General features: G+C 42.2%; 1 protein-coding gene across 2 annotated transcripts in view; it reads right to left on the bottom strand.

Annotated features, from left to right (window-relative positions):
- LOC124174969 (probable serine/threonine-protein kinase DDB_G0267686) overlaps positions 1 to 24150 on the bottom strand; it is a 71457-nt gene that overhangs the window by 7100 nt on the left and 40207 nt on the right. The window contains exons 2-3 of one of the 2 annotated variants that reach the window (XM_046554715.1): positions 6745 to 7966; positions 6124 to 6183 (exon numbers count right to left, since the gene is read on the bottom strand). In XM_046554715.1, the coding sequence (XP_046410671.1) occupies positions 6124 to 6183; positions 6745 to 7966 (1282 nt within the window). The remainder of the gene's footprint in view (positions 1 to 6123; positions 6184 to 6744; positions 7967 to 24150) is intronic. The other variant, XM_046554716.1, reaches the window with a different exon arrangement.

Genomic DNA, 24150 nt, shown 5'->3' with positions numbered 1-24150 from the left:
AAACCAGATACCGGATAGACATAGGATATCCGGTGCGTCTGAAAATTTTCATTCATTAAAACTTCGTCAAAATTCATTTTCTTTCTGACTCCAGTATGAAAGCCTGTAATTTGTACTTTATCTGCCTTCACCAACCAATAATTGCTTACCATGTCGTGATATTAGAATACCCGTCATCACTCACGACGTTCAATATTCTCGCGTACTTCATATGCTGTGTAGAATGCTTGTTCGGGGCGTTCTAGGAAATAGCGATCAATATGAGAAGTTGACATTTCAGATTTGCCCTAGATTTTTCTGTGCGATCGTGCTGGTCGAAAAACGAAGCCTACTTGTTGGAAACAATAGTTATTTTTGTGAAGAATGCGTATAAAATTTGGATTTGTTGACGAGTGTGAAGTGCCGCACGAACCGAAGGCGAGTTTTCTTTAGAGTAAAAGTTTGATAATTTTCATCAAAGGTATGCATTTGGGGGTTACATGTATGTTTTGACTTGAAATCATCATTGATGCGAGATCATGCATCCAATTAACGCTATCAGGTTCTTCATCAAGCAGTCATATATTTTGTGTGATGGTTAATTGGACGATAAATCGATGCCAACGGTTTCAACAATGCGATATGTTTCTTCTCCTTTGCAGGAATATAGGTATTTCCATCTTTGCGTCGTGAATTAAACACTCACTGTGATGATACGTTCTCCCGGTTAAAGGGCGGAAAGAGCGCAATCGGGGGGAATATTCGGTGTCCGTTGTTTGCAGGCAACATATAGGTACCTACACGCACGCACACACACCTATGATAGCTATATATCGCATATAGAGCGCGTGAAGACCGCATGCCCGTGAGTTGGGTGAGCTGTGTCGTCGGCCGGGCGCCTCGCTGAACGAACGGTACGCCCACGTTCTCTATGGTCATTCCCCCCGAGCCACCTCGCCCTGCGCAACCGAAGTGAAAAGAGAGAAGCCGAGAGGAGATGAGAGACTTCGCCAACCGGTCTCCTTTCTATGCACCCGTACAACTCGACGTAGCACTACACCACAGGCTTCTCGCTGTACAACTACAAGGCATACCTAGCATCCAGCTACGGCACACAATGCGCCGCGCAATTCCGATCATTGATATTATCCGTGAAGTATGAATCCTCGCCTTCCATCCTTTGCGCATTTCCCTCTCCTCCCTTCATCCACGGCCAGCTCGTTCAGCCAAATTTTTCGTTTCACTCTTTCTTGGGAACCAAAGCGGACCTCGGATCGCCTCTATGATAAGGCCATATGTACGATGTACCAAAGTCAATTTTTCACCTTTAAATAATCCATTTCACCGATACGCGCTCGTGTAACTTGTGATTTCGTGACAGGTGTATTCGTATATGTAACCTACTTGTAATAATTGCAACAGGTTTAGGGATTGGAATTTTTTGATTTTCGCATATTGTAATGTATTTTCTGCACCGTGTCTATCGACGTAAAACATCGATCCAGGGCCATATAAAGGGCACACAGAGCCTGGAACAAATTCTTTCCAACAGTATAATTTTCAATTGACTCTGACTTTTGAACTGAAACAACTTGGCTGACCGAAATGCCAAGGGATATTCTTGATGTCATCTGAAGGAAGGTGACAATGAAACCGTTTTTATATTTCTGTGTGCCAAATGTACAAAATTTATACACTGACCTGCATGGCGGCTCACTTGACGATGAGGCGTAATCAATGCATTTTTTCACGTTATCCTTACGATACGATTATAACGCGGTAGCTGTACCTGTGACGTACGGAATTGCCACACATGGACGGAGCTTCGTTTTCGATCTACTGTGGATCGAAAAAAGTAACGGGAACGAAGATAAGGATGAGACGACTGTTTGAGCCGAACCTTGCAAATGAATAGCCGAATGAAATGATGAATGAGTGAACGAATGAATGAACGAACGAATAAGCGGACGAATGAATGAACGGATGGATGATTAATGAATGAACGTGGCGTATCACCGAGACGGGTATATAAGGTGTATATGGAATTTAGGTATGAGTTATATAGAGATATCTACAGGTCCAGGCCTGTAACAGAGTGTAGCAGGTAAGAGTGAGTATAACGGGCAACGAGTCATCGCAGTCTAGGGATACCACCTACCCATACCTGCGGCGGCTGTGCATGGGTGGGTAGGTAGGTAGGTATACGTGCGGACGACGTAAGCCGCATGGTGCACGGGTAGATGATACGACTCCGCGAGCGGCGAGAGCGGATCCTCCGCGATGCGACGAAAAGAACGGAGTGTGGGTCAAAGAGGAATGTGGCTAGCCTCGCGCCCGCGCGCGCCTCGCGTTATAAACACGTTGCGCGGTGTTCGACTGTTCGCGCAACCGAGTGTTGGTGCAAGAGCGCGTGCACAGGGACACGTGTGGGTATCATTCGTATGTACGAGTCCGCGACAACGGTCCAACTGCCGGTCTTCGGTCTCGAGTCTCTGATCACTGGTCCCTGGTCCCTGGTCCCTGGTCCCTCGTCCCCCTGGTCGCCGGTGTACGCCACGACTCACGTGCGTGGCCGAGGTAGCGGTATGTACCTACCTATACGTATATGTATACATACGTGAGCGTACTGTATAATGTAAGGGCGTTGCGACCGTGTAGACCTCGAGCGGGTCGAGTGTTCATTCAGGAGGCCACCGTGCCGCAGTCATGTGCCCGAGGCTCTCAACTCGCTAATCTCCCGTTGCTTCTGCACATCCACGACATTCCATCTGCGCCTGTACGTATACGATCTGTTATCCCGCATTGGGAACGACAGTCCAATGCGTATGATTACGTAGTACCTACCTACGACAGTTCGGCTATTATTCAAATATATCGAGACACCCTGGGTATATCTATGATGCGCAAATTCCATTCGACACGTTGCGACTGAGAACGACCTAACGCACGAAAGGACGTGGAAAAAAAGGACATACTATATCCGTATAGTACAACGACGGTGTAAGCAAAAAATAAGAGTCACCTGTCAGCCTGTAACTCTTCGCGATCGCTAATTATTAGACATTTTACCTTTCGCCTTTTACCTCCGATAATCGCCGATTTCAAAGCCTCCAACGCATATTATGTATATATTATGGATTTCCTGTGCTTGTAGCATTGAAAGTTCTAACGGTGATGAGCGAACACAATACGTACACAACGAATTGCACAGGTCACGAAACGAATGCTGAAAGTAATACACGCTATGCGTATGTATTTTACTTAATCTATAATGCGATATAAATGCCCGAATTGCTGTAAATTTTACCGTCACAAAGCACGCTAATCACATACCTATACAATCGTCAGATTATAATCCCACCGGCAATATAGTAGAAGGGGGGACCTGACGGATGTGATAACTTATTTTATCGTCATCCCGTTTTCACGCAGGATTTACCTACGTGCATAGAATTCGTACATCTGTCTGCCTACTTGCACCGTTCCAGACGTTGATATGGAAACCGTTTATGCGGGGAAAATAAGATAACGAATACCGCGACCAATTCGAAAGTGGTTCACGACGTTTGGAACGACGCTGCGGATGTTGGGCCGCATATTATTCCGGGAAAGGCTGTACCATTGATCTCATCGCCAGGCACACGCGTGATCCCGCCCGGATGCAGAATCCGTTTGGTCGCGGCGTTTCAGTACTACGTACATACGTACATACATACGTATACCTACCTATACTATATCTATATAGCCTAAGATGTGGGTCACCGTGGTCTGCGCAACTCATCGCCCGCTCATGCTCACCTACGAGGTGATCGCCGAGGCGGGTTCCCGGCTACGGGTCAGCAGCTACAACGCTTATATTGTACGCTGTCTGCCTGCGTTACGTTATACGTAGCTAATCGTGAGTACCCGCGTACCTATAGATGCGCGCAGGTCAATACGTACGACATACATTTGGTACGGTGCGGTACGTCGCGACGTAGCGCGGTGCAGATTGGGACGAACCACGCCCTGACGCAAACCTTGGCACCTGTGTGTGTGTGTGTATATATATATATATACAGGGCATTCCACGTGTCGTCGTACAGACCAAAACGCTCACTCTCTCAGGACAGAATAAAACTTTGTGGAATGTTTTCGTTAGTTGATGAGAGGTAATATGTGGGGTTATTTTAGATCTTTATTCGAAGAAGTTTAGACGATAGCAGTCGACAAAATATGTTCGAAAATCGACACAGTCCAAGTTCTAATCCGGCATAGTTCGAAAATTGTTGATCATGCAAATAAAATGTTGGAAATAAAGATTTATTTCTTTAGAATGAATTTTGAAATTATACGCAACACAATATAGCGGCCTCTGGAAGTTGGTGAAATATGAAAAATCCTTTAATTTTTCAGGTTTTTCTAAAAAACTCTACGTTTTTTGTCATTAAAGTTTTAAAAAATACCCCCCAGTCGGCGTAGAGAAACGTGTATTAATTTTATTACGCGGCTGAATTTGGTCTAGAAGCTAATTGTTTTATTAAATTAATTTGTAATTTGAGATGAAAAAAATCACTTTTCAAAACATAAAAAGTACGCTGTGGACTCGAATGAAACACAGTACACGATTCAAACTTTTGTTTATTCAATGGTTTCTGGGCATTTTATGGGTCAATAGAGAGTCTGAATCCGAAATGAGACAATTTGCTCAAACTTGTATTTCTCGGATAGACTTTGCATCGTCACACGAAATCTTCAGATATTATACTATTCAATAAGCAAAATTTTTGATTGCTTACGTCGTTTCGTGTGAGTTTGCAAGGTGCTCTTCACTTACTGTCAAATGATTATTATTATTATTATTACTATAACTTTTGCAAAATGATACAAGTAAAAAATTCACATCTTCTAAACTAATTTCGACTATTCGTAAAATTTATACACATTTTTCCGCAATAACAGAATAGTAGTCTCTAAAATTTTCAGCCCAAAAAGAAGTGTGTTTTTCGACAAGCCTTCAAAAGCGGCGTTATTTTTCATTTATTACCGACTTCCAGGGCACACCGTATTGTTTAGCATATTATGACTTTAAAATTCTCTCAAAACTGAAACTTTTTTGTTTTCACAATCGATAGTTATGTTGCAGGATTGAAACTCGGACTGTGCCAATTTTCGAATATATATATGTTCTTGGCTGCTAATGTCGAAATGTTAATCTGCGATAAATCACACACACCTTTGGCAACTAACGAAAATATTTCACAACGTTTGAGTAGGTTCTGAAAGGGTGATAGTTTTGGTCAGGTCATATACAGATCGAATGAGCCATATACATTTCGATACTCTCGACGCTTCCCTGTACAATCCTTCGCCTGCGCCATTTCTAACTGCCTCGCGGTCCGACACTTTACTCCCACCTGCATTACTTTAACCTCATCCTCGATAACAAATTACAGTTACCTATAACAACGCCTATTAGTTCAATCATTTAAACTCGTGGTCGAAACACCCTTCACCTTCCAAAGCCGCCACCATATCAGTATAGATGTGTCGATAAGTTCTTCCGCGACATACCCGTATCTAACACACCTACCGTACCTACATCTATGTATATAATCTCATGGCAGAAAACTTGTAACATGACTCAATTGGACAATAGTTGTCTATGAATGTTATAGCGAAGTTTCATTGTCGCCGAACCTATCGACATCGTCCGTTGTCTATAGAAGTTGTAGGGCTTTTATTCGTAGCGTGCAGAGCATTAGGAAAACGGTTGAAAATAAGCAGTGAATTTAATTTTCAAACACGAATTTTAGTTTCTCCGTTTGTGTACTTGGCAAGAATTAGTTTCGCCGCTTCATCGAAGGAGCATGGCGTTCAGATCTTTTTCGTATTCCCTCCCTCCTTTTCCGCAACAAGTACTTGTCAAAGATTTGTTGTTACAGGCATTTTCACGACACAGTGCGATCCAAGGGTCAGATTCTACATCAATACGCGATTTATATCCAGTGTCGTTCAAAAATTACAAATTATGTCGTTTCACCTGTCGTTAACAATTGCAAATTAGGAACTAATCACGGTAAACGAACCACGACAATAAGTAGCAAGTATACGACTAGGTACAAGTGAGTAAACAGAGTCAGGTGTCGCTACGATTTTACTCACCAGTATGTATTCTCTGATGCGCTTTAAGGTGGGAACTTTTAGTGTAGACCTTTGTACACCCTGTGAACAGAACAAATAACGAATCACATAACTGTGCAGGTATGTACATACTGTCTAGCATGTTCAATCGCAGTTGCAACACTGTCACCGTTGACAAGTATCTATATATACAAGCGTCAAGCTGCACCATACAGCGGACTCTCGGTAATTTCTTACGTGGTAATCTTATCACGTCATTGACCGCCGTCTCGTCGAACGCATGACAAAACGCAAAAATGTATCTCACCACCAAAAAGCTGTAGCAAGGTAGCAGGGGTAAGGGGCGATTAACGACCCGCCGCTCGGCGGTGCTCTAAGATTTATCAGTTCAGCCGATAAAAAAAGCTCTGCTTTTGTAATCTGGACGGTAAGAAATTGCGAGGAGTCCACTAGGTATTAAACTTTTCGTAGTAGTCGACGTGAAACTTGAAATTGACAGTTTTTAGAATCACCAGTAAGCGCGCACATACCATATGTCATTAGGGAATAATAAATGGAAAAATGTAATCGTACATCGATTCTAAGATGAGACAACATCGAATGGGAATATAACAATTTGCAACGTATTATTCCAGCACTTACCCATGAAATCACAATGATGAACTCGCCGCTTCTCAAGTTCAGGATTATTCCGCCGATTAAATTTCGTAATGTGCTGCGGCTGGATCCTTGGATTGAGTATTGCTGGCTGGGGGTACGGGGGAGGCGGTGTCCTTCGTGGAGGTCCTCCGAGGGGTGAGCCAGGATCCGAAATTGGTGGCGTCAAAGGCGACACGTACATCAGTCTAGTCATTGGCCCGTACAAAGTTGAACTAACCGAGTTTCCGGTCGCTGGATTGCCGTGGCTTCCGCGATTCCCGTGATGGTGATGCTGATGATGACTGTGATGATGATGATGGTGATGATTACGGTGAAAACCCGTCGGAGAGCCGTTATTGTCAGCGCCATTGCTATGTCCGTTGGTGTTATCATTTGTACCGTTGCTGTTATTGTTATTGTTGATGTTATTGTTACCACTGCTGTTATTGTGGTGGTTGTTATTATTCACGGTGGCGTTGTTATTGTTGTTCGCGTTGTTGTTGGTGTTGTTGTTGTTGTGGTTGTTGTTGTTGTTGTTGTTGTTGCTATTGCTGTTGTTGTTGTTGTTGCCGCTGCTGTTACTGCTACTGCTGGTGCTGTCGTTGTTGTTGTTGTTGATAGCACTGTTCATCGTGTTAGTGCCGCTACTAATATTGTTGTTATTGTTTGATGCGGTATTATTGTTAGTCGAGTGGTATGTTTTGTATGCCGTTGACCGGTTGTGCGATAGCGTCTGGGCCACTCCTCCACCGGCAATACCGCTTGGCGTGGTGGAATTCGTCGGCCTTGTGGTGAAGCTCTGCAAAGAATTCGAGACGGGCCCTTCGAGCAGATGCAACGTTGGCGGAGGTGGTGCCAATGGTTCGGTCTTAATTTCAACCGAGGACAATGCAGGCAAAGCTGCATCCTCTGACTCAATCTTTACGTGGGACTGCGACGCCAGCATGTCAGCGTTTTCAGGGTCCAGCTTCTGTATACTCGAGGTTATATCCTCCCATAATGGAGGCCTCAGGAATACATCGTCGTCATTACTAGACGGCTGGTTTCGCGACGATACGAAACTTGCCTGGGGTCTACAGCTCCCGCCAACGCCAACTTCGAAGAAGTCATCCATCTGCCCCGAGTGGTCCCTCGGATCTCTGCACTCGGTGTCGTCCGCATCGTCGAGTCTTGGCAATCGCTCCAACTCCTGTCTGCAGAGCAGCGTGTCCAAATCCGATGTCTGCTGGAACACAGAAAAGAACAACAACTCGTTGACCCCTTTTACACTGCTACAGGTGGCAAATTGTGGCTAACTATTCTTTAAAATATGACAATCTACTTGTATTAGATGAAAGGTGGATAATATGAATATAATATAATAAACGTATATATAGTGCGTATATAATATGTTACGTATGTACGTGTAATATAAGATGTTCAGAATGCATTACATTGCTTTTGAACAAGTCCGATACGTTGTTCTATGTATGAACAGTAAAAAAAAAAAAATCACGGTTGGTATCAACGATAACCGTATTTTCGTAGTATTAAATAATAGTGTCAAATAAGCCGGTTCACCGTGTTGAATTCAAGTAGGTACAACGTGTAAGTCGCATGGTTGTCAAAATTTCCGGTGTAAGGCCCGTTTTATTTTCATGCATGTTTTCGAACTACATACATTTTACGGATTGTGGAATACCATAACGTCATAATCGGGGGTTTTCTCCGGCTGATTGACATTTAGTCAACTGTTGGCTGACAGTGAAGAGTACGCCCTTCTCATCAGTCTCCGATTAGGTGATTTTATTCCCTGCTGGCAATACGTAAAATATGAGTCGGCTGTATGTTATTTGCGAGCCGTACCGAGTCCTTATCACGAAACTTCCCCGTTCTGGAAATCTTTAGTGAACCACCAAAAATAGTAATAATATACAACTAATTTTCACGCAACGTATCAAGTTTAGTGCTGATAAATCTTTTTTCGGACGTATTGACCTTTTGTTTTCGTATCTGGTTGAATCGGTGAGATTCTCGGGTGACTCAATTGATTTTTCATTCCCTGTGCAGGGTGTCCGAGGCGGGTTAGGCGAATACGTGACTTGCCGTATGCTGATGATGTGAAGAGCGCGCTTGTCCATAATATATGTAACGTGCAACAACGGCCCAAATGTATAGAACTTTACGCCTACGGGCAAGTCCCACCACCCTTCAAGCAATACTTGCCGCAGCGGCCGACGTACAGGGTGTCCTGCGGTATATCACTTTTCTACAATATGACATAAGTAAACACATTCTGTACATATGATTCATGAGTTTGCATCCGAATATCCGAGCAGAAGTGAATTCGCAAACTCAATTGCAGGGACAAAGCGTTGCTGTCCCTCTACACGCGATTACACTTCTGTTCAACGCGAAAGAGCATCGTTTCCATACAAATTGTTTCTAAAGATTTCGTTTCGAGAGGAAGCAAAGCCTAACTCATCCCAGTTTTCGGGTTGATCAGTTACCTTCTGCGTGCTTAACGGGAGATTGTGTTTTGTGATTGCAGGGATATGCTCTAACTTCTTTCAATCCCTAAGGTGTTACAAATCACTTGAACACAGTTTCCGGACGAATAATTCTGAACTTATTTAAATATTTTTTCTGTAAAAACAAAGTATATAAAAATGATCTCTGTAGAAACGAACTTGGAGGTATGATTTCTGTAGAAACAGTCCTCTCCCTTCGACGCAATGGGATCAAGATCGATTTAGAAATTCCGTCGCGTTCAACTACAATCTACAATGACTGCGGTTCTATTCCTATACCTAATTGCGCGTTTGCAATACAGAGTCGTTTGTTATTCGTTAAATACATATAGATAGCCTGTATATACATATACCTTACAGAGTAGCAATCCTTCCACCTCGATGCGCAGTGTTGTATAATATTATACATGTATGTAAGTTTGGATTGAAATTCTCATCACTATGCATACATCCTTAGGTTAAGAATAAATCAAAAAAGCCTGCGTCGTGCTCAAACGATGCAGCGTCACTCTTGGCGCAATTCTGAAACGGGTATAGGCATATACCGCAGCTAGGCGGTACCTACGCATCAAGTCGTTGGTGAATGCTCGCGGCACACGCTCGTGGTAGTGCAAGCTGCGCAGCTTCGGTAAAAGTATACATATAGGTATAATGTATATTATAGACATAACCGGCATGCAGCTAGATACGAGTGAGGCTCCTAGCAGCCAACGTTATACGCATAATATTTCGAATATTATAATGGCCCAGGCCAGACCCGCTTGCCGTCGAGATGCGAGGACGGAGGAAAAGACAGAACAGAGACACGGAACATAACGCCCCTTCGACGCTCGACTATTGATGGATGATGCTTCCCTTAACGTCTACGCGAAACAATAATATTATTCATGCGCAGTCGTGGTTACATGGAAATCGTTTATAGCAAGGCTCTACACCGTCGATGGGACGCCACTCGAATAATCCAGCCGCATATAAGGCGTGCACCGCTGTCTCCACTGCTGCGCACTCCACCCTTGCATCAAATGAGGCAACAATTAGGTGCAAACGTTGAGCGCTGCAGGTGTATTCGCCGGAATTGGATTTTCGGGGATTTCGCAATATCATATATTGCAACATCGTACATCGAGTGTCTCGCAAAAGCCACGGCACCTATCGCTACAGTGGTAATAAGAGATCTACGAAATACGGTTTCTTATTTTTTATAAGCGTATTCTGGAACGAGTACGTATTCTCTAGATTGTATAAGGTAACGAGATTGCGTCATGAAACAATAAGAGATAGAAAAATTTGTTCGGACTTGTTAAATTTGAAAAACACTCTCCCCGATTCGCTTCGATATAAAAACAGCTTTTTGCATTATACTATACATAGGTATGGCCGATCTGAGACACTAATAATCACGAGAAATTGAACGATCAACTTCTTAAGTCAACTCAACTTGTAAACCCAGCACTGTGTACTTCATAGAACAACAATCGTGTACCTACCTATGATATATGCGAATTTCGTGGTTAGGATCAAGAATCCGGATCATGTACGAGTACATACCTATAATGCTCCGTTAATTAACTTACATAACACACCGTAGGCGTACGTGCATGTAACCATACAGAAGAAGGAGAATATAAATTAATGTAATACAGCTGCAGTTGTATAGGTTACATCTATGATAGTGCAGTCATACAGCCCGCGAAATCGCGAGGGGGTAGTCTGAGCAGTGTCTCTAATAAATGAGATAAAGGTGGAATATTAAAATGCGCGGCGGCGCAGTCAAGCTTTGAGCAGGGCGTGGTGGGAGACCCGTGACGCCTCCGCACTTTAGACCTCGATACCCGCGAGGCCATGCATCTCACCAAGACGAATTTTTGTTATTCGGTTACGTCGTCCATCCAGCTTCGTTTTTGGCATTGCGACACTTGCAAGCATTGAGAGATGTTCACAATCCATAGTACCTGCATCATTCATCCATCCACCTATCCACCAATCCGGTGCTGTAGGTCGGAGGCACAACACACCGCCCGATTACCAGCTCGCAGTATTGTAAGACACCTGTAATATGTATACGATATAACCGCTGCGAGAACACTATGTATTCTTGAAAGCAAACCACTATAAGCAATTATATCGAATTTGGATAGGCATGATCGTCTAGGATGCATAGGTATACCTAATCGTTACGATTACTACGACGACGCGACGTACTAGCGCAATTACAAGACTTTTCGCAGACAAGAAGCATACGTGTACGCGCAAGGTTATGCATCTGTGGACACCAGCCATTCAACCGCATGCGTATACATCATAGCTTTATGCGATAGAATTCGTTATAGGCTACTCTATGTATGGCCCGATATTCTACCCGTACGATAATCAACTACGACGGCAATTCGATGTGTCCAATGCATAACCAACTTTTATGCAAACCGGTAGATGGTTTGACGCTGCAGTCGTGTTAATTGGGGTGCATATCGTAGAGATATTACGTGGGTAGACGTTATACATGAGTTGTAGGTGGGATACACTACCAATATGTAATAGGTATGTATCTATATCCTGCAAGTTCTTACAATGAAGGGGTATACTCGTAAACACAACGTTGGATTCTGAACAAACAACGCCTTTCGAAGAAAACGACAAAGAGTCCCATCTTTCACAGAGTTTTATTTAATTGCGTGCTAGTCTACTCCGAGGACTATACGATCAAGGGTCGTTTATCCCGCGAGTGCTAATGCGTGTAATCATGATGACGATAGTCGTAGGTCGAGTATCGGTGTTAATAACGCCTTCGGAATCTTTTGGGATGCGGACACCCACGTCTTCCATACTTTTACCCTGCCTTATAATATACCGACCCTTCGGGTCGATCCCACGCCCCTTATACTAAAGCCATGCATAGCAAGAACCTGCCGGATGTATATCTGCACCGTATAATAAACCTGCCAAGAGGAAATGGTGAAAGTTAGCAGGTCGAGCGACCAGCTGCGCATGCGCAAGATAGTTGAACTCTATTGGTCGCTTAGATCGCGCCACGGCAATAATTTCGTCTGCAAGCCAGGGGAATCAACTTACTCGAAACGGGGCATCAGCTGTCAAAGTTTTCCGTGTCAAGTACCGAATTGAGGTTGTGTAGTTTTGCTCACTCGCAACACTCACTGACCCACCATCGGTCAGTTTTTCAAGCCTCCTCGAATCACTGGAACAATTATTTGAGATCGGCTTAGCTTAAAAAAATTCGCTTCACCTACTAAACATCCATTAGCCATTTTTAACAGCTGAAACTTGGGATGGCCGATCTGGTAACCTGCGTGATAAGACGCCAAAGATCCGCTCAGTCTTCTAACTTTAACGATTTTCTCTCCTTGTACCTACATACCAGTTCTGTAACCGGTACCTATACGTTCAGGTACAGTGAGTTCCAGACCATACGCGTATATTGATATTTTCGTATGAAACGTGTTCCAAACCCTCGTTCGAAATGAACAACTGAGATATTATACTGAGATATCATATACATATATGAATGTGCAGATAATTAGTCTACGGCTTACCGGAAAATTATTGTATTTGGCAAGGGACAGTTACGACTGTACAATACCACATTTCAAATATTCAGGCGAGCTCTTTTTTTCACCAAGTAAGGGCTCTCTAAATATGGTTTAATATCTTGGGCAAACAGTATTAATTATTCGCATTTTTCGGACAACCACAAGATGGGTTTCTTTTAGGGATTTTCGTGAACCACAGGCTCTATATATCGCACTTCAAGTTCAATTACGTCTATCTGTGCTCTGACTGAGATTTTTTTATTTTAGCTGAAGAACCAGATCATAGAAGTAGAAAAATAGTAAGGAATCGAAAGACAAGAGAAAGATGGTTGCAAGAATCAAATACAAGGCATAATTGAATTGAACACTTCTGATGTGTATCCAATGGGTATGTCCAGCAAATCCTAGGACGTGGTTAAGCATCTATCTTCGATTTTCTGAATTGAAATGTAAACTTTTCCGCCATCGTGGCGGCCATAGTAGTAGGAGTTTCACTTTTTGCAAGGCGCAGTCGCGAGGTAACAGAATCAATCCATGCTGCGACCACACCCTTTGACGCGAAGCTTCGCTTTTACCCTTGTCTGTATCCTACGCCAACCATTTTTTATTTAACCACGGCAAGCTTTGAGCCTCAGACCTATCTTGCAGTGTACTTTGAGCATGTTATTGATTCATAATTTTGTATGCTTAATCCTCCTCCCCCACTTCTCTATTTCCATTGACGAGAACAAAAGCATCGAGTATTACCTTGAATATTGCCCATCGGGAAATATTTTACAAATGTTCGCGCCTTTGGTACGGTTTATAAAACAAAGTATGACTGGTATAGCAAGATCCGTATATATAATACCTACTAGGTGTACGTAAAATATCAACAAAAATCAAACGTCTTCACGCAGGAGCGACATGTCTAAGATGACGATCCTGATTCCTGATCGGTTAAATAGAATTGCCAATCCAAACTTTCGACTGTTGAAAGGTCGTTACAGTGGCCGTTTGTTCGTAACTCTGTTCCCTCTTCTTTGTTCATAATCTACAAGATATGAAGTTTATAATTGTAGTAAACATTTTATTTATGATAAGCTGGCTGCCGAACTTGGCTTGTTTGCCAAAAATCATTGAAAATAATGTTCCTTCCAAATTTTTACATTTAATTATACAATATACAGGTGTACGAGTTTCAATGTGTAGTAAAATAGTCGTGGTACTGCAATATCATTATGGTGGGAAGTGACCATAATAAATTGAATTCATTCCCGTGGTCATGATAATGAGAAGTGAAGGTGAAATTCAAAAAGTTCTTAGGACGTTTGTATTTAGAATGGATATAGAAAACACGAAGCCATTAAGCGTGTTAATTTATCTTCCATTTCGGCTATTACATGCTTATTATTACCAAATGGTAGTCTGCAAAGCTTATAATAAAGCAAATATTGGGGTGTAACTTACGTATGTATTTACAAATGTAAGGAATGACCCTTTCAACGTGAAATCGAAAAGTAAAAAAATTAAGGACTGGTTTTGGGCCCTTTCGCCACCCCTACTATGCTCATTACCACATGTATAATATAACAGGTCACGTGCAAGCGGCAATCCTGCGCACAGATTGTAACAAGAAACCGGTTGTTTGTATCGAAGCACCACAACTGAAATATGGAAATTCCCTTCACAAAAGTAACTTCCACAAAAGTAGAAAGAGATCGCTTTTTTGTCAGAGGCATCCTTGATGATTAAGCATGGGGGATTAGGTATAATTGCACGGGTGCTGTGAAAACCTTGCATCGTAGGCAAAAATGTCAATATATACCTGTACGTGCGCGTTTGTGCATGCTCGGTGTGAGGCATGTGAATGTCCGCGGCTGTACATGTATGACCTTATAATCTCGTACGAAAAAGCAAAGGCTGCCTGGACGACGTTCGTGGCCGAGTCGCATGGATGGCAGGCCTGCACTCTGGGCACGGGCGGACGCATAGATTCTATCTCACCGTTCACCCGCCCTGGGTAACGAAACTCCGCATCCATTATTCACTTGCATTATCGTTATTTTACGCCCACTATAATGCCGTATTTATGGTGAAATTATTCAGAATTATTTCTCAGATATGAATAAAACGTAGTAGATTCTCGAGATAAATAGATCTTCACCGTATGTCTTCTTTCCAGCCTTTTTCATCCCTGTACTCGTTCCTCCCACTACCCGCTCACTGAACTTCGGTGCTTGTATTTCCTACTTTTTGTCCAATTTGAGTGACTGACGGTGGTTACTTTTTTACGTTTTACCAGCTAAGCATTGCTATTGATGCTCCTACAACGTTTGACCGTTATCGAAATACAATGAAAAACACACCTATACAGACCTATAATTGTGTTATTTTTAAAGATCGTTCGAAGCTTCGGTTTTGGCTTCGGCTTCGGGCACCTTTCACAAAAAAAGCATCTTCGGCCACATATTCTGCTTCGGCTAAAACCAGCCGAAGGTTTGGTCAGAGCCGAAGTTTCGTATCCAGCTCCCGAAAACGAACTAATTCCAATCGATGAGACATATTATAATCTAATTAGCACTGTGAGTATTTTATTATCTTATGATTTATTTTTTTCTTGCTGCTAAATGATACCATTCAATTCAATCACGTAAAATAATATGGCAAAAGCGCAACAATCGGTTTTGGCTTTAGCCAAAAAACTGACCTTCGTGCGGATGCTGGTTATTTCGATCGTCTCTGTCCGTATAAGTCTATCTTATGTACACGGTGGGGCATTTAAAGTGTGACAGAGCAATAGTATTCAAACTATTGATGATACTCAAAAGAGATTCAAATGAAAGTTACATTGTTCGAGAAGCCTGTCATACCGGACTACCATATTTCTTTTTCGGTGGAGGCGCTGAAGCTACGTCAAGGTCAACGCCAATTTTTTGAATGGAACAATGTACTTTCTTTTTCTACGACATTATTACCGACTTTGAGGGAAATTCAATGATCTACAAGGCAAGGTCATTATAGACACGCGAACTATGAAAATAGTCGAAAAATCGAATAAAATCAGAATAATTATTTTCAAAGGATTTACTAACCTTGGTTTGTGTCTACCTACAGAAGATGCTTAAAGTGATGACCCGCGACTTGTAAACAATTCTTAATTCGCTGATGGAAAGGCCGTATAACTTGAGCCAACATTTGTGGTGTAATTTCAGCACATGCTCGGTATAATTCTTTCTTTCATGGCGTCAGGCGTGGTAGGTGCTACCACCATTACGCGTTCTTCGACAAAACCCCATAAAAAGTAATCAGTTGAAAATAGTTATTTTGATTTGATACGATTTCGCGACTATTTTCATACTTCGCGTGCCTAGAATGACCTTGTGTTGTAGATCACTGAATTTGCCTCAAAGTCAGTAATAATGTCGTAGAAAAAAAAAAACGTTGTTCTATTTACAAAGGGGCGTTAATCTTGACGTAGCTTTAGCGCCTCTACCGAAAAAGAAATAAGATCGTCCGGTGTAACAGCCTTCTCGAACAATGTAACTTTCATCCGATACGTTCTTGAGTATCACCAATAGTTTGAGTACTATTGCTCGGTCGCACTTTAAATGCCCCACCCTGTATATCTCACCAGACATAAATTTCTAATCAGTTCATACACAATTACACAATGCCTTGTCCACCTTTTTGGGCAATTTATCTACAATATTATACATAACATCTTTATATGTAAAAAAAAAAAAAAAAAAAAATCCGGTTACGCGTCGGAAAACGCAGATTTAGTAACTAAAATGAAATATTAGCGAATGCAATTAAATCTGCGTTTTCCTACCCGTATAACCGCCGTTCTTCTTGGTTCAGCCAGGCCTTTTTTCTTTGTGGCTCGAATATTTTGTAACTTGATTTGAACTCTAAAAATATGCTTCGAAGACTACAAGGTTTTTAATAGCATTGGCATGCGGCAAATGATGTCGCAAATCTTCTTACGGAAATGGATTGTTAGATTATAGTATTTTCTCGAACGGCGCACTTTGTCAAAAACGACAATTAGCTTTGTACAATATCAGTGGCGTTGAACTGTTACGTAAAGCTACTAATTGCACCGCCCTCGATGGAACGAGATAGCAACGGCGACCGGTTACTTCTCCCATCCCGCCATCCGCGTTACATGATATGTATAAGGATGAACCCTCATCCCGTCTCGTATGCCATAGATGATTCGCGACGACGTCACTTTTGCGTGAGCACGCAAGTTATATCGATTGACCTAATTTCAAGTTACGTTTAATGAAAGTCAGACGTCCTGCCCCAGTTACGATTCTGATTGGCCACCGTATAAAAACGTAAACGAGAAACACAGGTAAAATTTTACTGTTTTTGCGGATATTCGCTTCTGATGCAGTAACGTAGGTATACTATGACGTAGTTCGTATGCGTTCACGGCATCACAGGAATCTCTACTGCAATTCTTCAGGCATAGATTAGAATTTATGTTTGCGTAAGAACATTGACCGAAAGCGTAATTAAAAAAAATAATAACATCTATCGAATTTCGAGAACCGGTATGTTTAATTCACCGTAGAATCTGTAAATTTAGCCATAGAGCGTTTGATTTTTGATGGCTAGCTGTAGCAATTGTGAACATGTGTTTTTGATGACATATATAATACCTACATGAGTTTTCTGTAAAACCCAGATCTTATGCTCCATACCCTATGCCACAGATTCAATGAACTGTTGCTTACAAAGTAACGATTAGGAACGAATGATTTTCTCCGCCACTCTCTACAACTTCCAAAAAGGGAGGTCGGAGTGCCAACGCAATTAAAAAATCGTATTTTACAGTCTTCTCCTCTTCAGACTATCAAAGTCGGTTCAAAGTTTGGGAAACGATAAAGTTAGCAATGCGGCTTGGTATATTGAATGTGATTTTACAAATGGGAACAACCTTTGGGAGTGTTGATTTGACGAATAGTGCAAGAGGAACGATAACTTATTCCACTGATGCACATACATACCGCGGTATTTCGTAAACCAATTGGCATTTGTGCAGCGATGGCAGCGGGCACGGCTGGCACGAACAGACGTAGGTAGGCACTATAGCTCACGCTGACATTTGAGACACTTTCAAGAGCGTGAGCTGCTCTCGCTGTAAACGCGTTCACTCCTGCGAGGCACGGATTGTACCCACTCAGCGATAGGTCGTAGAGGTTGCAGAAGATTCGAAGAGGAAAGATAGTAATAGAGGTGTATCATCTCTGGAGATTCGACGATGATAATTAACAAGGTTAGAATACTTATCGCGAGTGTCCAAAAATCGGTTTGTAATTTTCTGGACCTATAGACTTGTAGCACCAAATATTCTATACGAAAATATAGTGTAATTATAGGGAGCTCGCGTGTATGTATAGTGTATACGATAAGACGCGCCTTGGTTTTTCAGCTTGCGTAGGTAAGCAGGCTATTCCTTTTACATTACTTGTTCCTTGTATTGCAATATGTGCAGAGTATAAGAGTGTACTGAGAAACGTTCCAAGCTACACATACTAGAATACAGTTGGTTGATTAGAAGTGCATGAACCTCAAAAAATAATTATGCTGCCACAAGGATGTATCAGCATGAGTTTCAACTTTGCAGCTTCATAAGTATAAATTCAAACACGTGTATGCAGAAAGGCGTAAACAATAATGATTTTTTTTGCTTTGTGTAGCCAAAAGAGCGTGAATTGCATTATTTGAAAGTAAACAATGTTACGCCTTTCTCGTAATTAACAATAAGTATTTGCCATTTTTCCACTTCTTTCAACTTTACCTCAACCACAGAGGCAGTGACTGTTGTGCGACCATTCTACATTTCTCGAATGCCACCGGGCCCAGAAAAGCTTATTGTGTCTTTTTCCAATTTTTGTGTCTCGCGCTGCTCTGGGCAGTATCACAATAAAAAGCACTTCAAGTCACGCTCTATCGACAAAATACTTTTTGTTTAATGGCGCTCCAATGGTCAAAACAGACACAGGTCCTTCTGGAAGCAAGCTCGCCTATAGTCGAAAAATCGCTGATTGTGCTCTTATATTCCCTAGCCCTCGATATTGTAATTCATGTCGTAACTTCCAACGTGTATTATAAACGGGCGATATGCCAGGCGCAACTTGTAAGGGTTGGGGAAACGGCTTAATGAATATGGACACGCGAGGATATTAGGAGCGCTGTCTCTTCTGCATCTATCCCCGCTGCCTCCTACCCTCCGCCCTTTGTCACCTCCTCTCTACCCTCGACTATATTCCGGCACGTGGCGTCGTTTATCGAGTTATAGGGTCACGCTCGCCGGTGATAATCGGCCGTGGCACGGACGAGGTGTTGCGGTATTTACATTTACTCGCCTACTACGCATACAGTATATGTATAATGTACTGCATATGTATGTATGAGACTGTTTGAAATTATTAAATTTTTTGTTTTTTTACCCTGCTGGAACAAGGACTAAATATTGGTTTTCGACCTACAAAAAAAAAAAACCTCCCGAAAGGATTTTCAGCTCAAGTCTAATTGTAATAGGTATCTTGCAGTATTTGACGTTTTCCTACTTCAATAACATGTACACATGCCTGCAATGATTCTGAAAATACGAATTTTTTTGACAACTCAGTTACGTTGACCATGCAAATTCAGCCCGCAGCAGCCCCTCGACAGTGGCATTGCAGACTGATTCTGTATTGCCAACGTAAACAGCGTGACTAAAAAATTTCCCACCTCAGAATCATTACAAGCAAGCGCCCGGAATATACTGAACACAGTTTCATCCTAGACTTTCGCACAGCCATAAGCATATGTAGATGGTTGAATTGTCTTCAATAATAATACAGTATAGCTTTTTGGACTTCAGAGCCGCCCAGGAATCAGATATTATATTAATGTAAAAAGATACATTTTCCTTAAAATAGCAGTCTAAAGCTAACCCAGGAAGGCCTACGCCAACAAATATGTTGTTACATACTTCAACTTTTAAGTCGTACTAGAACGCAAAGAAAATGCATCGCGTAGACGTTCTTTTACACGTTATTCGAGTGGAAAAGGGTCACGTGCAAGTATAATGGGGCACCTATTAGACGTGGTTTCAAAATACCATACTTTGGAAAGATTCTTGATTCTGCAAAAACGAACATATAGACAAACTTTATTGTTTCGATAAAAGAAAGACATCGTCGCAATCTGAAATAGTCTAACATATCCAGTAGTTATAACGTATGCGCAATGCAATTAAACTGCACCGATAGATCATGTATTTTCAATCGGATTAAACTGCGCCCCGTGATACAGGCGCATCTGGTTTAGAAACTACGTGTAACACTGTACGATGCGTAATACCCAACTTGAATAGCTTATAGACAAGGATGGATAACAGAGAGGATACTACAGCGAGAGGATCTACTAGAGAACGACTGGCTGAATCTGATCATAGTCTATAACCACGTGTACGAATCATTGCGACTGTACGACATGGTGACGTTCAACTTGCAAGATATCATGCTACTGCTACTGCTCATGCTCATCCTTGGGATGGGAATGGAATGATGATAACATTGTAAATAGGGTCATATACTACGGGTACATTCAATTCACGAGATAATTGATAATTGATTTACAAAAATCCAGGCGTAGCTGCGCAGAGATAAGGTATACTTATGTAATGTATGTATGTTGTACGTGGGCGTCATTGGCGAATCGCAGATGCTCCGAAGAGCATGCTGCTTGAGGCGTATCTGTTCTCGTGTATCGCGTTCATTAATAAAATACAAGTAATGGAGAGTGAAAGGGAACTACTAACGAAGCATAGGTCCTGTGAGTCACTGGAAAGCTGGAAGGGCCCGCCGATCCAACATTTAAGAAGGTGACTCGTATCTCCGTGTACGTATAGATATAACGTGTACGTATATAACGTAGGTGCTTACGTGCTACCATAGACTCAGCTGTGGGTCCTGACGATTAGACACTCTTCCGGTGTTGGGTAGTACCCGTACGATCAGGGGAAGTGCATTAGCTGAGTATTATTGCTGATTACGAGGCACAGAGTCAGCTGCCATGCTCATCTTGATCCTCGTACCTACGTGGGTAATCATCAGCACCTGGTACTGTGATTAGATTGCAGCCTCGCGTTATACATTTGTGTATATTCGAAGTATACTATAAGCAGTTGACTACTGAAAACTATTTCTATCAACTATCGATTATTATATGGTCATCGATTTTCATAAAAATGCGACGCTCTCATAAGATTGTAGAATCGTGAAAAAATTACCGCCGAGTATAGCTTCGTCAACCGAAGCAGTTTCGAAAATTCAATCTCACCAGAGATTCACTCGATCTCTGAAGTTTCCCGAAAATTTTGGGTTTCTCAAGAATTTCGAGATTCTTGAAAATTGCCCGTGCCGTATGCTTCGTTATTGGACCCCCACTGCAGTACCGACAATAACGGTCGACGGGAATAATTGCGTGCGAGTACTAAGTACGTATAAGCTAAGAAGTAGCAGATTACAGAATACTTACCGAACAATTTGGTTCCACATTTTGTTTGTAAGATTCATCAATATTATTTGAGGTATACATATCGCACACTATGTACGTATAATTTATGTAGATAATGGTAGTAATATCAATACGATGAAAGATGATATAATTTTTACTTAAAATATTAATAACATTTCGATATTATACTATTTACTATTAATGTTTAGTAATTAATATTTGCCCAAAATTATAAATATCAGGTAAATTAGTTACCCCAAATTTCGAGATTCTCAAAGGTGTCCGGATTCCCGAAGATTTCGGGTTTCCTAAAAATCCCGAGTTTCCCTACTATTTCGTGATTGCCAAAAAACTTGATTCGCAAAAAACCCATCCCGAACTCAGACTTTTTTCCCGAGATTTCAGCCAGGAAATTTTCGCCTCAAAAAATCGAGCCCACTTTGGCTGAGCCAACCTTGATCGTCAATATCGGTTTTCAACAATCAAACCGTGCCGAACCTGACAGCCGGATCTGCGACAAATCATTGCATGTTTACTGCGCGAATAACGTCTAGGTCGATAGCAAAAAAAATTTTCTTCGCATAACGTATCTTGCACACATTCATTCACTGTCAATCCCAGAGCACAAATGCAGATGTACAGAGTTAAATTAACATTCGTAGTCTAGACGCGGAGAAAAAATTCTGGTGGAACCATTCAGAACGGCAGTTACGGGTATTGAAACGCAGATTTTGTTGCATTAATTACATACCAGTTGGCATAATTAAATGTGTCTTTTTCCCCTTGAATATGCAACAAAATATTCAACTCTGTCAACCGATATTCAATTGATGTGACAAAATATGCTTTTCCCCGGCAACAACCGCCGTTCCCATTGGTTCAAGCAGAATTATATTTCACCGTAATATACTGCCGCAAACGTGTCACACGTACTCCTGAACAGAAGTGCGTATACAATTCCGAAAAATTGTAACGGCGAACAATTTCACTCTTATCTTGCATCGTCTTTCATACGCCTAAAATAATTGCGCAAAGCTCACGTTATGTACTGGCGTGTGTTTCTGGCGGCATGTCCGTACATAGGCATAGGTAGCTGGTAGTATCAGTACGCCTATATATTATACACTGAATCGCGCATAATTGCAATGTTGTCCCCGAAAACATTGGATATATACGAGTATGTATAAAAGACGAAACCAAATAATAAAAACCTTCAACTCAAAGCGATACGATTGTGTATTTATATGTACATACATGGCACGCGTTTGTTTTTCCTCCAACGCGTCTCACGCCTTTCCGCTAGATAGCTGCATTCAGTTCGGCATGACGAAGAGTCACATGTGCCGAACGCATGTCCGAGGTGGTCATACAGGCGCGCTGCGTCGACATTTTACCCGTCAACTTTTCATGTTGACGAAAGTAATTGCGCAGAGCGGTAGTCACCCTCCTTCATGCAGCGATGGTAGATATAGGCGTCGGGGTATAGTTATGGCTGTGGGGCGCGTGTGTGTGTGTGTGTGTACGCTCGCGTTGGTACTATACACAGGTATAAGGTATACAATATAGGTAGTATAAGCGATACATAAGCGGTAAAGGCCAGGTACAGATATATCTAGTTCCGGTGCAGCGCACGCCGTCAATTCGACGTATGCAGGTATGCCTACGCGTATGTGTACGTGTATGCCCAAGGTATACCTGTACACCACGGCCTCGACTAATGCACTTTTAATTAATTAAATGGACTAATGGCCTCCCTCAGCGTCCAACCATTCGTGGCCTCTTCTCTCGGCCACGTACGACCTCGCGTGCCGTCCGCCTGTCTGCTTTCGTGCCTGCTTGCTTGTCTGCTCGCCCGACCATACCTACCTACGTATACACACCGCCTTCAGCCTTTGGATCCTCGCATACGCGTACAGCTGAAGTATATGGTAAATATTGTCTACGCATCGACACATTCATACATACACCCCACTGGCGTCCGCCGGAACTGTGGGACGCTCACCCTCGATCCTTATTCACTAAAAAAAATCTTCAAACTCTGCACCTATATTACATATAACCTGGCCAGACAGTACATATATATATATATATATATATATATATATCTGATGGTAGGTTAGGTTTATGAAAGACCATGTATATATGTACATGTATATAGATGTATATATAAGATCGAAATCGCCGCAAGTATTATTCTGTAATTGTGTAATTACCGCGGTATAAGTATAATGATGATGCATCGATGAGGCTGAGTCGTCATAGCTTTGGTATATATGTATAGGGTTGGGTGGCTTAGCCTTATATAAGCGCAGTGGGCAATTGCAAATATGTATCAGCACAGCGTTTGGCCGCTACGCATGCCTACTTTGAAGGTATCGAACAACGAATGTCCAAAGTATATAATATTCGGACTGGAGTTAAAAGACTTACAGTCGGACCTCCGCGGCCACCGACACTCCAGGCACTGACGTTTAGCTGCGCTAGACGTTGAAAACTCCCTAGCGTTTAGCCAGTGCTGGCTGCACAATCCTAACGTCAACGAGAATTCTCGCGTGTCCGGCGTTGGGCTCACTGCCATGTCAAATGATACGATCCTGGTGCTTGTCGATTATTAGCTGTGAGAAATGTGGGATCATTTTGTCAGTACCCGAAGCAATTCTGTCTCAAGCGCCAAGTGTAATGCTCGAGGTCCAACTGTATCGTCGAAAGCAAGGATGGCATGCACTCGGCTAAAACTTTTTAACGACCCTGTACATCAGGTTCGTTGCTGATTTTGGAGGCTCGATGGTACAAGGGCATAAATATCGCAGCGCGATCGCGGTTCGAAGAAATTTTATTACGTACCATAG

This window comes from Neodiprion fabricii, chromosome 2, assembly GCF_021155785.1.
Source record: "Neodiprion fabricii isolate iyNeoFabr1 chromosome 2, iyNeoFabr1.1, whole genome shotgun sequence".
In the NCBI taxonomy this organism is placed as follows: domain Eukaryota; kingdom Metazoa; phylum Arthropoda; class Insecta; order Hymenoptera; family Diprionidae; genus Neodiprion; species Neodiprion fabricii.
This window is presented reverse-complemented; position numbering and strand designations above follow the sequence as displayed.